Source organism: Pagrus pagrus (genome assembly GCF_965226575.1).
Source record: "Pagrus pagrus genome assembly, chromosome: 11".
Lineage (NCBI taxonomy): Eukaryota > Metazoa > Chordata > Actinopteri > Spariformes > Sparidae > Pagrus > Pagrus pagrus.
The window spans coordinates 10,023,980-10,037,368 of record NC_140195.1 but is presented as its reverse complement, the minus strand read 5'-3'; the positions used below and the strand labels follow the sequence as shown (position 1 = coordinate 10,037,368).

Below are 13,389 nucleotides of genomic sequence, written 5' to 3'. Positions count from 1 at the left end.
GCAAACAATAAAAGACGAGTAAAAGCTAAAAAGCACAGAGCAAGTCGTCGCCCAAGGTCACAGATGCTCACTATATAACAAGGTTGAGAGTGAACACACATATAGCAACATAATCACAGGGTATGTATTCATCTGAGTAAACACATGAACTCACTCAACCACTTGCACTGGCCCAAAGACAAAGTCAAACACCTAAAAACAACGTCAAACCTGCAATCAAGCAAACAGACATCCACAAACACACTCGTATACGGAGCCGCTCACACCATCCCGACCAATGTTGTGCATCCGGTATAAACCATCGAGAAACCAATTACAGCATGCTCAGCCAGAGCTAAAACAGTGCCTTCATCTGGGGAGGAAAACAAGGAGCTCTTTTAGTGGGCCCGGAATGAAACACCCCTCGAGCGCAATGATTTTAATGTTGTAAAAAGGTACCAGCCTAATGCAAAACAATAGGGTCAGAAAGCTCTCAGAGTCAGTTTATGTTGTTTCCGCACACAGCTGAGGAGCAGCTTGTGGCGCTTGCAGGCACTCTGCTGCCTAGCTAGCTCAGTCAGGGGTGACTAGGAATGTGGCTGAGACAGAATTAAGGAATGCTGTTAATTAGTTGGGAAAAGGTTTTCACAAGCTGGACCCTCTGCAGATGTTCTGGAGCTGAGGTCCGTAGACCAACAGGGCTGAGTCATACGCCGTCAGCCGATGTTGTTAAACGGCCTTCTGGTGATCTCTGAGACAACAACCAGGTCTGAGGGACATTAAAGCTCATGACTGGGACCGCTTAATGGGTCGTGTGTGAATGGAGCGAGGGGGCTGAGGGGGTGACAGTGCCGAGAACCTACGAGATGAAAGCAGACATTCCTGCCCGAGTGTTTCATCACACACCTAACTTTGGTTTATTGACAGACTCAGCGGCCACATCAGAGCAGCACTGCGTAATCGTTACCGTTGTAGTTTTTCCGAGCTTGAGGGCTCCCTCACATTACCTATTAAATCCATACAGTCACTGCTACAACTGTGTTTCTACCTGAGGTTATGTTAACTCAGAATCCTTAAGGGAGACCTATTATGCATTTTTGTTTTATTCCTTTTCCTTCAGAGCATTATATGTTCTCGTACATGTGAAAGATCTTGGAGCTAAAGCAGTGTTTCAGACAGAGGGGGAATACAGTATGAGAAAACAGATGTGTTTTATGAGCATTAAAGCATGAAAAAACATTCTAGTAGTAATCCAAAATAAAAATATGAACCTGAAAATTAGCTTTCGATGTCTCCTTTAATGTGTGTGTGAGTGTGTGTGTGCTGGTGGTTTCATGTGTCTCACCTTACGAAGGCGTCCATTACTAGATCCCAGAAAAACCACAGTGTGGTTGTGCACCAAGTCCACAGAGACTGAACTGAGACCTGCGTATTCAACAAGAGGAATGGCCTTCAGGGGCCTCCGTAGGGCCAGAGGATGCTGTAGGTGGGCCGCACCGCAGTCCAGCTGCTCTTGCTGCAACTAGAACAGACAAAATGAGAGAGAGAGAGAGAGAGAGAGAGTGAGAGAAAGATCAATGCTCATCAGCGCTCATATGGAAGCACGCCATACAGATTAGAAAACGGTAGAGAACTGAGACAAAAAGAGAAGCGCTGTATGATGAAAGTGAAGTGGAAAACAAGAGCTGATAGTAGCTATCACATCGGTGCAGCTCATTCTGCTAAATCACTCTTTAGACATCTCAGTGAATACTTGAAAAGGGCTTACAAGGGTCTTCAACACTCATAAGACTCTGCTTTTGTCAAATCCTCAGCGGGCAATGATAAAACATTAGTGCCACGCTTGGATGAGCACCAGGATCTACTGGGAATTCTCTGAATATTTTAGAGCACGCAGAGGCAAAAAAAAAGAAAAAGAAAAAAAAAAGAACAAGAATTAAGCACAGTGGATATTTGTAGAGTCGTTTCCCACGGGCCCTTCTGCTCGCGGCCTCGTCTCTCTTATCATAAATTGTGTCTGGCTTTCCCTCAGTGCTGGCCTTCAGATGGTCGACTACAAAAAAGATCACATTTCAGCGACCATGGCAACACAAATGTAGGACTTCAGAAACTTTTATTCTGTGAGGTTGTATTACAGCAAAAGAACAAAGAAACCCACACGAAATTACTTTGAACTTAGCAGTTGTCAATCTCAGGAAGGCCTGCAGGCCAATTGAGATAGTACTTAGAAAACTGGTCACGGGAGGAGTGGCCCCGGGGCCACAGCCAACAAGACAGTGCCAGCAAGGAGGGCAACTTTCTGACCTGACAGCACAGCGGTCACGGGACAGCCTCCTGCGACCTCGACTCTGTCAGTCAAAGCCACCACAATGCATTCCTATGAAACTGTGCAAAGCTTTCTTTGCTTTCACTATCAGGCGCTATTAGCAAAGAGGGAAAACATTGGAGACAAATACAGTATGCAATGCCTCCTTAGGGGCAAATATTTGGTTTGGTATGCGAGTGGAAAGCATTGAAAACACAAGATAATATCTGACCATGTGTTTGTGACAAAGCCCGTGTTTATTCACTAACACTGCGCTGTATTTGTGGCGGAGTTATAGTTAGCAACCAACAGCCAATAAAAAAAAAGAGCGTGTCTGAGGTTTGACTGAAATCATCGACCCCCTCCTCTCTTCATATTTGAGCAGACAGGGAGCTGCTGGATGTGAGAGGAATCTCACCCTTCCCATAACCCCACAGCGTGGCTCTGGAGCGTCTTTCCAGCTATCATGACCTCCATACCCGTGACATGGGAGATCCCGTCTCCAAGTCATGAGCCGCGGGGCTAAAGAGGATAACTGTTGTAAGCAAAAATGGGAAACTGTCAACGATACAGTTGAATTTGTCTTATTTGGTCGGGTCAGGACAACTGTGAGGGCAGACGGCTTCCGTAAATCATAGTCAGACGTTTAAGTATGTTTAAGCATACATGGGAAAACTCTGGTTAGTAGCGGTGGAGATCATTGAAGGAGCGCTGTGTAGTTTTGGGGAAGAAATTCAAACTCAGAATTTCAATATTTACAATATTAATGAGGTAATAATACAAATTCATTTGTTTTTCCATAACTGAATAAACAAACTGTTCGAAGAGGAACATACGTCTCCAGAACACCGTTTGAAGCTAGAAAGGTGGCAGGGTCCGCCAAATATAAACAAAGTAAAACAGGATGAAATTGTGTTGTCCTTTAAGGTCAGTTTGTTTATTCAAAACAAAAAGTTTGTTTATTTAGTTTGTTTCGGCATTAAAAAAAAATCTGTCAGTGAAGATCTTCCTCCTCTGATTAAAACGTCTTCCCCAAAACTACATAATGCACCTTTAAAAAAAAGAAGATATATTTCAACTGAACTTTCATCATCTCAAGGCTTAGTCCAATGAGAAGTAAATTAATGCTTAAATAAAAAATCAAAACATAAATGAAATAATGAAATAATAAAGCATTTTGGATTTGATTGAAGCGGAAAAACCTGTTAGTGAAGTTAATGATTTGTCTGTTTTTTCCTTGTTGTGAGTTGTTTTTTTGTTTTTTTAATTTCAGCTTTATTTTACCAGGAACCATTGAGCTTAACAGGTTACAACAACTTGTTTATATAAAATTCATTCATCAAATTCATTTTATTTCCTGTGAAATGACACTTTCAGATCGATGTCCTTTGATGAAATGTACATTGTTGCACCACATGCCCACACAAACTCAAACCAAACTAAACTAAACTCACTCCAAATGTAATATTCTCTGTCAGCCAATAAAAGCAGATCTTTAAGTCCTTACCACCAGGTTTCCCTTCTGTATACACGCCGCCCCGGAGCCCTGGATAACGCTGTCCAGCACCTGCACGTCGCTGCTGGGAGAGTTGGAGCAGTTCCTGCGGCCTTGTCGGATCTCCTCCTCGATGTCTCCAAACTTGAAGGCGCACAGAGCGGACTTTCTGTCCCCCTTGGAGAACACTCCGAACAGGTAGGGCTCGGCGCTCCCCCCGTCGCCTGCCTGGATCTCCGCGGGGTAAACTGACAGCAGCCGGTTGTAAATGTTCCCGTCAAATCCGCACTGGAGAGGCATCTGGATGTAGGACTCGGTGAGCTTCCTGCTCTCCGGCCCGGAGGGTTTCCGCGGGTTCTCGGTGTCCAGACAGATCCTGGCGAGGATGCTGTTGGGCTGGCTCTCCTTGTGGCCCATTTTGGCGTCATTATTAAAGGCGATGTAGGAGTAAGTCTTCTGGAGGTAAGCCAGCACGAAGTTGAGCTTGTTTTTGGTTTTGACCTCTTGTTTGATCTTGAACACATTATCCTCCGAGGGGTTAATGTCATAGGTGAACAGTCGGGATAAATCCTTGATGTTCAAGGAGCGGATGGCGATCTCCGGGGTGTTTTCAAAGCGCAGGTCCTCCTTGCTGTGGTTCTTGGGGAAAAACTGGGTACCCGCCCCTGTGTAAGTGGCCGCGACGAGGAGCCGGGTGTTTCCCCCGTGGCTCTTGAAGATGAGCCCGACGGTGGACGCGTTCGGGTGATTGGCGGCGATGTTGAGCATGCTGGGGAAAACAGTCTTCTCACCCTGAGGTGGGAACTCCACCGCTATCTCCGAAATGTTCTCCATTTTCCGGAGCTCGCAAAAGCCCTGATACACGGATCCACACACCACCACGACCCCTTGCTCTCGGTCCAGCTCCAGGAGCTTGTTGTGGTTGTCAGTGAGGGATTTGGGATGCTCGCACGGAGCCTGGGGCAGCTGTGGCGCATGGCACAACAGGTTGTCCTCCACCGGCCCGGTCCTCTTCTCCACCTCGAGGTTCAAGGTCCCGTTCAGCTGGTAGATGCTGTTGACGGTGGCCAGGTAGACCTTTCTGGACACCGGGTCCACCACGAAGTTATTGGTGTGATTTGGAGACGCGAATGCCTGTTGGATGTGCAGCGCGCTGGCGCTCCGGCGCGTCTCCAAAGCCAGGACGCCGAGGAGCAGAACAGCTATCTCTATCGAAGGAGGCATTTTTCCTTCTGACCGGCTTCCGCGTGTTCTGTGCCGAGGGGTGCATTGAGCAAAGACAAAATTGAGTGTTTGTTCCTACTGCGACAATCCGAGAGGAAAGGCTGTTTCCTGCTCAACGCCTGAACCCAGAATGACGCGATAAGCGAGTCGTGCTTCCTTTACAGGCTGCCTCCTCTGTCCCTCTCTGCCCACTGTGCAGCTCAGCAGCCTCTCTCCCGAGGCGCACTGAGCCACAATACTCGTTGACGTCTGTGTGATCTTCGGCCAACATCCTATTAGAGACAAATAGGTAAAGTTGATTTGGTGATGCGCAATTTCTGGACGACGTGAAGCCCACAGAGAGGAGATCAAACTTGTTTGGAGTCTGGTGTTAGTCGGGCTTGTTCAACAATTGATTCACAAATAAAGCATTGATAAAGTGCATGTTTATGTGGAATGTGGACTTTACAGAGAACAGGGGCGTCAACTCATTAACCCCGAAGAGCCTCCGTGTGACACCTCCTCTCATCAAAGCGCGCTGTCAGGCCACTCTGCTGTGATTGATCGCTGAACAGTGATCAGATGTGACTCTCTGAATTATTAGAGCTGATCTGTCCCAGTGTCATTTTTTTTTTTTTTTTTTTTGTCCAGCTATATTTGAAACTTATGAAATGTGTTCTGATCCAACAAAATGACCAAACTTCTTTAATGTGAGCTCGTTCTGCCATATGAAGTTTTAATGGCCATCACTTGATGAATCTCCGCCCCTGCGTGGTTCCGCTCATCTCGGGGTTAATGACGGGTCACCGTCCCACCTCCTGTGCTCCCCCCAGCCCCACAGCTCTCAGATTAGTTCTGCAGATCCGGAGGGTTCCGTTTTGGGCACATACGGCACGGTAAGCACCGTGAAAGTGCTACCAGATGGGCACATCAGCGCACCTTTCCGGTTTTTGACATTCACATCCATCCAACATAGCTTTCTTGCGCGCTCCGCCTCATAAATATTCAAGCGCAACACATGCGCCCCCACTCAAAAATGCACGAATATGGTTAGCATTTTTTGTCTCTGGATGGTGTGTGTGCATATGCTCACAACTCTGAATAGAAATGAATGATCCCCCAGTAAGGGAGACGACAACTAGTGTGTCAGACACTGCATAAATCAGTTTGCAGGCGAGCCCGAGAAGTGTTATCTCTGAATACATGCAATAATTAAAGTTGATGCTAAATCGTGCGCAATCGCCTGTGCCTATTTACCGTGGACTCCTCTGGGGACAAACTCTCTCTCCCTCTCTCCGTCGCCACTTGCAGCTTTCACTAGGGCAGATAAGTGCGCCCCGTGTTTACCTTGGCGCACAGCCATGCGCATCAAATCTGGCAGTGGAGAAAAGGAGGAAAGCGCTCTGATAAAGTGCAACATAATGACCCCCCGACTGCATCACACAATGACTGAGCCACCGGCAGTCTCAGTAGCGAGGTCCTGCAGGGACAAGGCTCAGTGTGGGTCAGAGCTGTCAGCATCAGATATCACCGGCGAGGTGTGACTGCGTGCTGCGGTTTGGTGCTGCTCAATCAAACATTCAACGGAATTAGTGTCTCTCTCTCTCTCTCTCTCTCTCTCTCTCTCTGTGTGTGTGTGTGTGTGTGAGAGACACTGTGTGAGAGAGAATAGTAGAATAAAGTGTTGTAGACGTGGTCTCTCCTGTGTTTATAATGAAAATATTGTCCCTGCTGGCTCACTCCTTGGCAGTAAGTCTGCGGTTAAAGGGGCCTTCCACCCAACCTGTTTCCTCCGTGATAAGGAATGACACCTCCTTGCGTTCAGACCCCCCGCCTCCCTCACAGCAGACCATTCACACAAACTTAACACAGCCTTGCAAAGGAGAAAAGCCATGGGTGGAAAGAGAAGACCCGAGAACATACAAGGCAACAGATCTCCCTCTAGTGGACACACGGCGAACCTGCAGGAGGTGACTTCAGACCACAAAATGAGTAGTAACCCCCCCCAAAATAACAACACACATTGGTATTAAATCAAGCAAGTCGGTGTTAAGAAACAGCAATGGCTCATGGGTAAGTCAGGAATGCACTTTATTTATTCCACACTTAGAAAAGGACATCAGAAGGCACTGGAGTGGTTTAGCACACAACCCTACATCAGTTGTTACTGCAAGGTCAAGCTAAGGTCAAAGGTCAGCTCACTCCCAACTTGTCTGCTGCACCTTTGACGGCAGAAATGAAATACATCTCTAAACCTACTTACTGCCATTTTAAATCGCATGTTCGGCTTCAGAGGGAATCAATTTTATTGACATTTTAACGAGAAATGAACTAAAATCCTCTCTCTGCGTTTCATCTTGAGAGGAGGATGACAGTGATCCTGACCTGAGTCAACTCTTCTTATCCCACAGAGGCCTGCCGTCTTAAGAGTGACAACCTTTGAAGTCTCTATCAAAGGTCTCTCTCGAGCCTCGGCCTGACCTACATGTTATCTACGCGTGTGCTAAAGTGCAGCTGTACAGTTAGAACGATCTCGCTATCGGTTAGGAAATCAGCGTCTCAGCTTGAAATGCGGGGTGAACTATTAAAAATGTGCAAGGTCATCTTGTTGCGTCCTTGACTGGATGAGAAAGAGTTTAAAAAAGTGTTGACGCTGAGTCAAGGACCGAAGATCTGGAGTCAAGATTGTGAATTCTCTAACAGATTTTTTTACCCTTGTAAAGGTTGAGTCTCCCAAAAAGATACAACCTTGACATCCAGGCAAGACATTCATGACATATGAGAATAAAAGCAAGACTCTTCCTCTCAGATTGGACCCTTTGGGCGCTCAGGCATCCCCGGGTAGACTAAGGTTTGGCACTAAGTGATTACACCATAAGATAGCGGTGCACTTGTAGAAAAAGAAGGACGGCTACAGAGAGAATACGCGGGGACAAAGTCTGATGGGCAGTACAGTATCACATACAGGCAGTGTGCATTTGACTGTCATGGCAGTGGAGACGACTTGCACTGTAGATATGAAGCAGCAGCATTCCTGTTCCAACTGAGATGGAGCTGGATAAGAGACCAGTGAGTCTCTTTCCTAACCTGATCACATCAAATATGGCGGTGGGGAGGCAATTATCCTGGCAAATTGGTTTTACTTGGACAGTGGCCTTTAGTCATTGATTTTTAAAAGCAAAGTTGGGTCATATGTCATTTTTCTTAATGAAAACATGCACCATTGTTTGCATGTTGCACACACTGCAGATGCTTAACAATAACCAGATGTTCTCTCTGTGTTCCTGTGCTGCTGCTGCTGCTGATGCTGGCCCAGTCCGTCTTTGTGTTTCATTCATAACCTCGCCTGTTGAACAGTTTCTCTTGTTTTACTATAAAAAAAAAAAAAAAAGGAATAAGTAAAAGCATGTGATCGTTTCTATTAGAAATGGTGAGGAAGCACAAAAAGTCTCTTGTCTGGTCAGTCCTTCAAAAAATGTTCCATTTCATCACAGCAACAAAACAGGAGCAACTCCCAGGAAGGTTTTCAGCCGTGGTTCAAATCTACCAATCACAGCTAGGTAAGAGTTCTCTTCCTAAAGGCAATCAACCACGTTATCACATTTGCATGTCTCTACAATTAGACTGGGCCTTGAGGGCGAACAGCCAACCCAGTTTCCTGACTAAACTCCCCTCCGTGTAGAGCGAGAGGAGCGTGAATGCTACATGGTACTGAATAAAATAACATTGAAAATAAAAATAATATTATTAGAAATAATACATTATAATTGATTAAACTCTAAGGATAAAAACAGTACAGTGTTGCGTTCTGTGAGGGGTAGCAACACAACAGTTCATGTTCAAGAAATGTAAACAGTCTCGTCCTTCCTAAATGACAATCATGAGTGTTTTCAACTCTACTCTTCCTCTTCATGATTCCAGGCCGTGTCCGAATGTCTTCAGCCCAATTTTCAGAGCCCGGCCACGCAGCCATCCTAACGGCAATCACGTTTTTCAAACTTCCTGCACGACGGCAGCTACAGTAACATCGCCTGGTGTCATCAAAGCAACAGGTGCTGGCTTCAACGTGGTCATCCCGGTGGCTGCAGAGCGCGGTGCGTGTACCCCGAGAGAGCGTCCCAGTTTCTCCACAAAAAGGCCAGCAGGAGGATGAGGAGGAGGGTGGAGAGCGAGCGCGAGCGTGTCTTCATCAGGGGGACCACGCAGTTGGCCACAGTTGAGACAAAGACCAGAAGGACAGCCATAAGGGCCAGCAGCACATTGATAAGTTTTCCCAGGAGGGTCCGGGCCGTGGCATTTTCCAGCCCCTCCAACTGGACGACCTGCTGTTGCTGCTGCTGGAGCTCCATCTTAGAGATCCTGGTCTGACACGCCTCCAACGCCTCCTGCAGAGGACATAGAAAATAAAAATAATGAGTCAGCAAAGTCACCTTCTCCAAGCATGTCTAGACACAATTAAAATAATACCCGTGTCGATCAAAACTGGACATTACTAATTTAGCAACGGTAGAATTACAGGCTGTTTAGGGACGAGAACATTCAAATTCAATCTTCATTCATTTTTATTTTAAGGGGTGTAACACGCTTCTGTCTCAAACCATCACAGTACGGATGTCATGGTTCGGTGCATGCAGCGTCTGGTGTTCACACTATGACGAGAGCATATGTCAGCGGGCGAAAGCGTAACCATTCTGATCGCCACTCTGCTTCAGTAAGTGGAGTTAATTTGCCTAAAAGCTGTATTCCGACTGCCATTAAAAAACAAAAACAGAAGAAGAGGAAATAATAATACAAGACGAAGAAGACACATGGGACCCATCTCATTTCTCTACATTTTGCCTCCCTGTCTACTCTCTCCTCCATCCTCCTGCCTGTGACCTGAAAATCGATATTCGCGCGCCATATTGAAGGATGTCTCAATTCCCTAAAATGCTCCTTGAGGCAAAAGGAGCGTGGAGAGAGAAGGCAGCTGTACGAGCAATGAGTGAGGGTGCATAGGTGCATCCGTGACCATCTGTGACTTCCTTTTGTATCCATCAGCTGTGTAAGTTATTTAAGATGACATCATATAGTTAGTTGACATCACTTTAAAATACAGCCCTGAGGCACGGATGTCTGATTTGCTTAATGCCTGTTGCCTCGACTCCTCTCTCCTCATGTCTCATCCTCTACCACCCCCTGCTGTTGGGTTAAAGAAACGCAGTCAAGGGGCACTTAAGACACACATGTGAACACACAGACACACACACACGCACACATTTGAGCCCTCATAGACAACAGGAAAGGACAGAAGTGATGTGTGTCAGTGACAAGGAAATGCTTCTGTTGTGAACAAACATAAAAGCAGATGGACTGGCTGGATTCTCCGTCTCATCTTCCTGTTTACACTGTCAACAAGAACAATGAGATAATGCCTTTGGCCGTTGGGAGGGCGTGTGACTACTTCAGACTTTGGTAAATGGTAAATGGACTTGCATTTCTTTGGTGCTTTTCCAGTCTACTGACCGTTCAAAGCGCTTTACAACGCTTGTCATATTCAGCCATTCACACACACATTCGTACACTGGGGCTGCCATGCAAGGTGCTGATCGTCTGGAGCAGTTTGGTATCTTGCTTAAGGATGCATCGACGTGCAGCTAGGGGGGCCGGGGACTCCATTTCTGGATGAGCCGCTCTAAACTCAAAAATGTACCACTGTTAACTGTCATTTATGTTATTTTGACAATAGTTCAGAATTATCTTAGCATTTCTGCTGCTCAAGCTAACAGAAGCTACTCTAAATTAATTAGCGGCTGCTGAGCGTATGAAGAGATTGAGGTTCATCTGGTTGGCTGTCAGGTCAGGGAGCACGGATTAGTAATGCCATTAAGTGACGATGATAGCATCACTTCAAAAGTAGACTTCTGACAAGGACAATATGACATCTGATGATACTGATTTGAGTTTTAATGAAATACTAAATTATTGAATTTAATATCACTTTATTTGTATATAATTCTGTTTATTTACTAGTACAATTATAACATTTTTAAAACCTTTTTTTTTAATAAATCACAATTAAATTCTACGTTAAGTTGCTTATTTCTTAGGAAAAGGTAGGAAGAAGATTCAGAATGTAATCTAGAGACCATTACACAGGCTGAGTCTGTTGATGCACCTGAAGACCCACTTTTATTCTCCTAGCTCTTAATTGCCTTGTTTTTATCTTGCTGTATTACCTTAACATTTACTATGCACATACATGTGTTGTCCTTGCCTGCTTCTATTTTAATCTTGCCTTACTATTACTTACATACTATGTCTGTCTTTGTGAAGCACTTTGGCGCACATGCGTTCGCCTTTGAGGTGCTATATAAATTAAAAGAAACTCTCTTGTGTGTGTGCTGTAATGGTTTTAACTGTCACAGCCAGTCAGAAGTGAGGACAAGAAGTGGCCATTAATTTGAACACTTTGCTTTAACCTCTAAAATTTCTTATCACCCCTTTCTGACAAGTCATTTGTGTGGCTGACAGCCGGCTTTGGAACGTCCAATTTTGAGCACAATGAGAGAACAAGAAAATGTCATTCCGACTAAGCTGATTTTAATAGCGGTTAATGTATTTCTGACATGAGCTGTGTGCTTGTGGACGTCAGCCTGACGGACGGACAGACCTGAATGTCTCTGGCTCTCTCGTACGACTGGTAGGCGATCTTCTCCTCCATGCTGGCCAGCTCCTGTTTGAGGTTGAGGATTTCGTTCTGGTGAAGTTCTGTCAGGTCGTTGAGCTGCTCCTCCAGACGCTCACACCTGAACACAGACGGAGGAAAACACGCACGTGAGAGTATGCGACATAATGGGCTTAAACAAAAGAAACACATGCTGGAATTAGTAGAAACAGACCCTGAAGGCATCTGACCATAAGGCACCTGACTGAACTGATGACTTGCCCTGACAAGATTAGGCCATGCTTACTCATCTGCTGATCCAACCGGCCAATCAGAGAGAGACAGCAGGATGAGACTGGCCAATTGGAGGGGGTCAGCAGGAGGAGAGGGCTCTATACTGCTGTTTATTTTGGCAGGCACATGCAATAGGATGGACCACATTGGGCAAGAATAGATAGGGAGAGAGCCCCTGTATACGTTTGCCTCAGTTTGTTTGCTTTTTAATGATATTTAAAAAAAATTTTTTTTCATATTATCAGAAATTCCAAAGAAAAGCAGCAAATCTTTACATTTTAAAGCTGGAACCAGCATACGATTGACATTTTTGCTTGAAAAAAAAAATGACAATAAAAAAAAAAATTGTTGTCGTTCAATTGTTTTTCAACTGATTAATTGACCTGTTGTTGCAGCTCTAGTCTGTACCATGTCAGAAAATAGAGAGTGGAGATAATTGTGTTATCCCAGAGCCAAAGGCGATGTCTTCAAAACGGAAATATATTTAGTTTACTATTACAGAAGAAGTATTTTAGAGGATGGAAGTGAATTTCTGCATTTTTGCTTAAAAAAAAAAAATCCCTTGCTTATCAAAATGGTTGCTAATCACAGTTTTCAGTTGATTGGTAAACTGTTTCAGCTTTACATTCAGAAACAAAGACATTATTTGAAGCTTTATTAAAAGACATTTCCTATTTCTGCAAAGGATGGATTCAGTCTGTGCAGAGCTATTTAGAAACACGATTGCTTTATGATTTATTATTCCCAGCAGGCAGGCTGAGAAGTGGTCACTCTACTCTGTTGGCTATTATTTTGGTCCTGGAGGACAAACAGACCGCTCTGGTCTTGGATGGACATTTTAGGGAGAAAAATGCTCGTATTTCTTTCGCTATGTGAGCGACTCGCCATATATCTCCCCTCCTTGCCCCTGTTCTGTCGTCTTAATCTTTGTGCCCTCCTGTCAGAGCGTTCGGGAGGAATGAGAGGGCTGTTTTTTTAAGGCCAACTGCCCAGACACAGACCAGCACAAAAGGCTGCACAGAGACGTGTGAGACATGGGACCATGGCTGAAATAACGCCAAAGATCTTCTAACTTAGAGCACACCTGTACTGAGCAGGTGTGTCTGTCATTTTTGTGAAGTGCTCAATTTAATCAAATGCTGTCTTTTCTTGTATGCAGCGCTGAGGGAAGTTACATTTTAACAGTTCAGTCTAAATACTGTGGGGAAAGATTAAGTTATTAGTATAGTAATACTGTTTAAGGGAGAATAATAAGACTGCCACTCAAAATATGCATCATGCATGGGACACTGGCACATAAGTGAGTATAAGAGCAGCACCTCTCTGCAAGTGTTACATTTTTTTGAAGAGGAGGTCAAAGTCAAGGTTTTGTGCTGATAAGAGGAGCTTCCTAGAGAACGAGCAGGACGAGTGTTGCCCGTGATGCTACAACAAAATGATCAGTATGTGTTCCGGTGTGTGTTTCCA

At 45.1% G+C, this 13,389-nt stretch overlaps 2 protein-coding genes across 17 annotated transcripts in view; both read right to left on the bottom strand.

Moving 5' to 3' along the window:
- plxnd1 (plexin D1) overlaps nt 1-5,172 on the bottom strand; it is a 70,093-nt gene extending 64,921 nt beyond the window's left edge. The window contains exons 1-2 of the mRNA XM_084366778.1: nt 3,792-5,172; nt 1,325-1,501 (exon numbers count right to left, since the gene is read on the bottom strand). Coding sequence (XP_084222904.1) covers nt 1,325-1,501; nt 3,792-5,003 — 1,389 coding nt within the window. The 5' untranslated portion in view covers nt 5,004-5,172. The remainder of the gene's footprint in view (nt 1-1,324; nt 1,502-3,791) is intronic.
- Nucleotides 5,173-7,056: 1,884 nt separating this feature from the next.
- tmcc1a (transmembrane and coiled-coil domain family 1a) overlaps nt 7,057-13,389 on the bottom strand; it is a 48,532-nt gene continuing 42,199 nt past the window's right edge. For all 16 annotated transcript variants that reach the window (XM_084366667.1, XM_084366671.1, XM_084366673.1 and 13 more), the window contains 2 exons: nt 11,635-11,770; nt 7,057-9,367 (listed from right to left, as the gene is read on the bottom strand). In XM_084366667.1, coding sequence (XP_084222793.1) covers nt 9,053-9,367; nt 11,635-11,770 — 451 coding nt within the window. In that variant the 3' untranslated portion in view covers nt 7,057-9,052. The remainder of the gene's footprint in view (nt 9,368-11,634; nt 11,771-13,389) is intronic.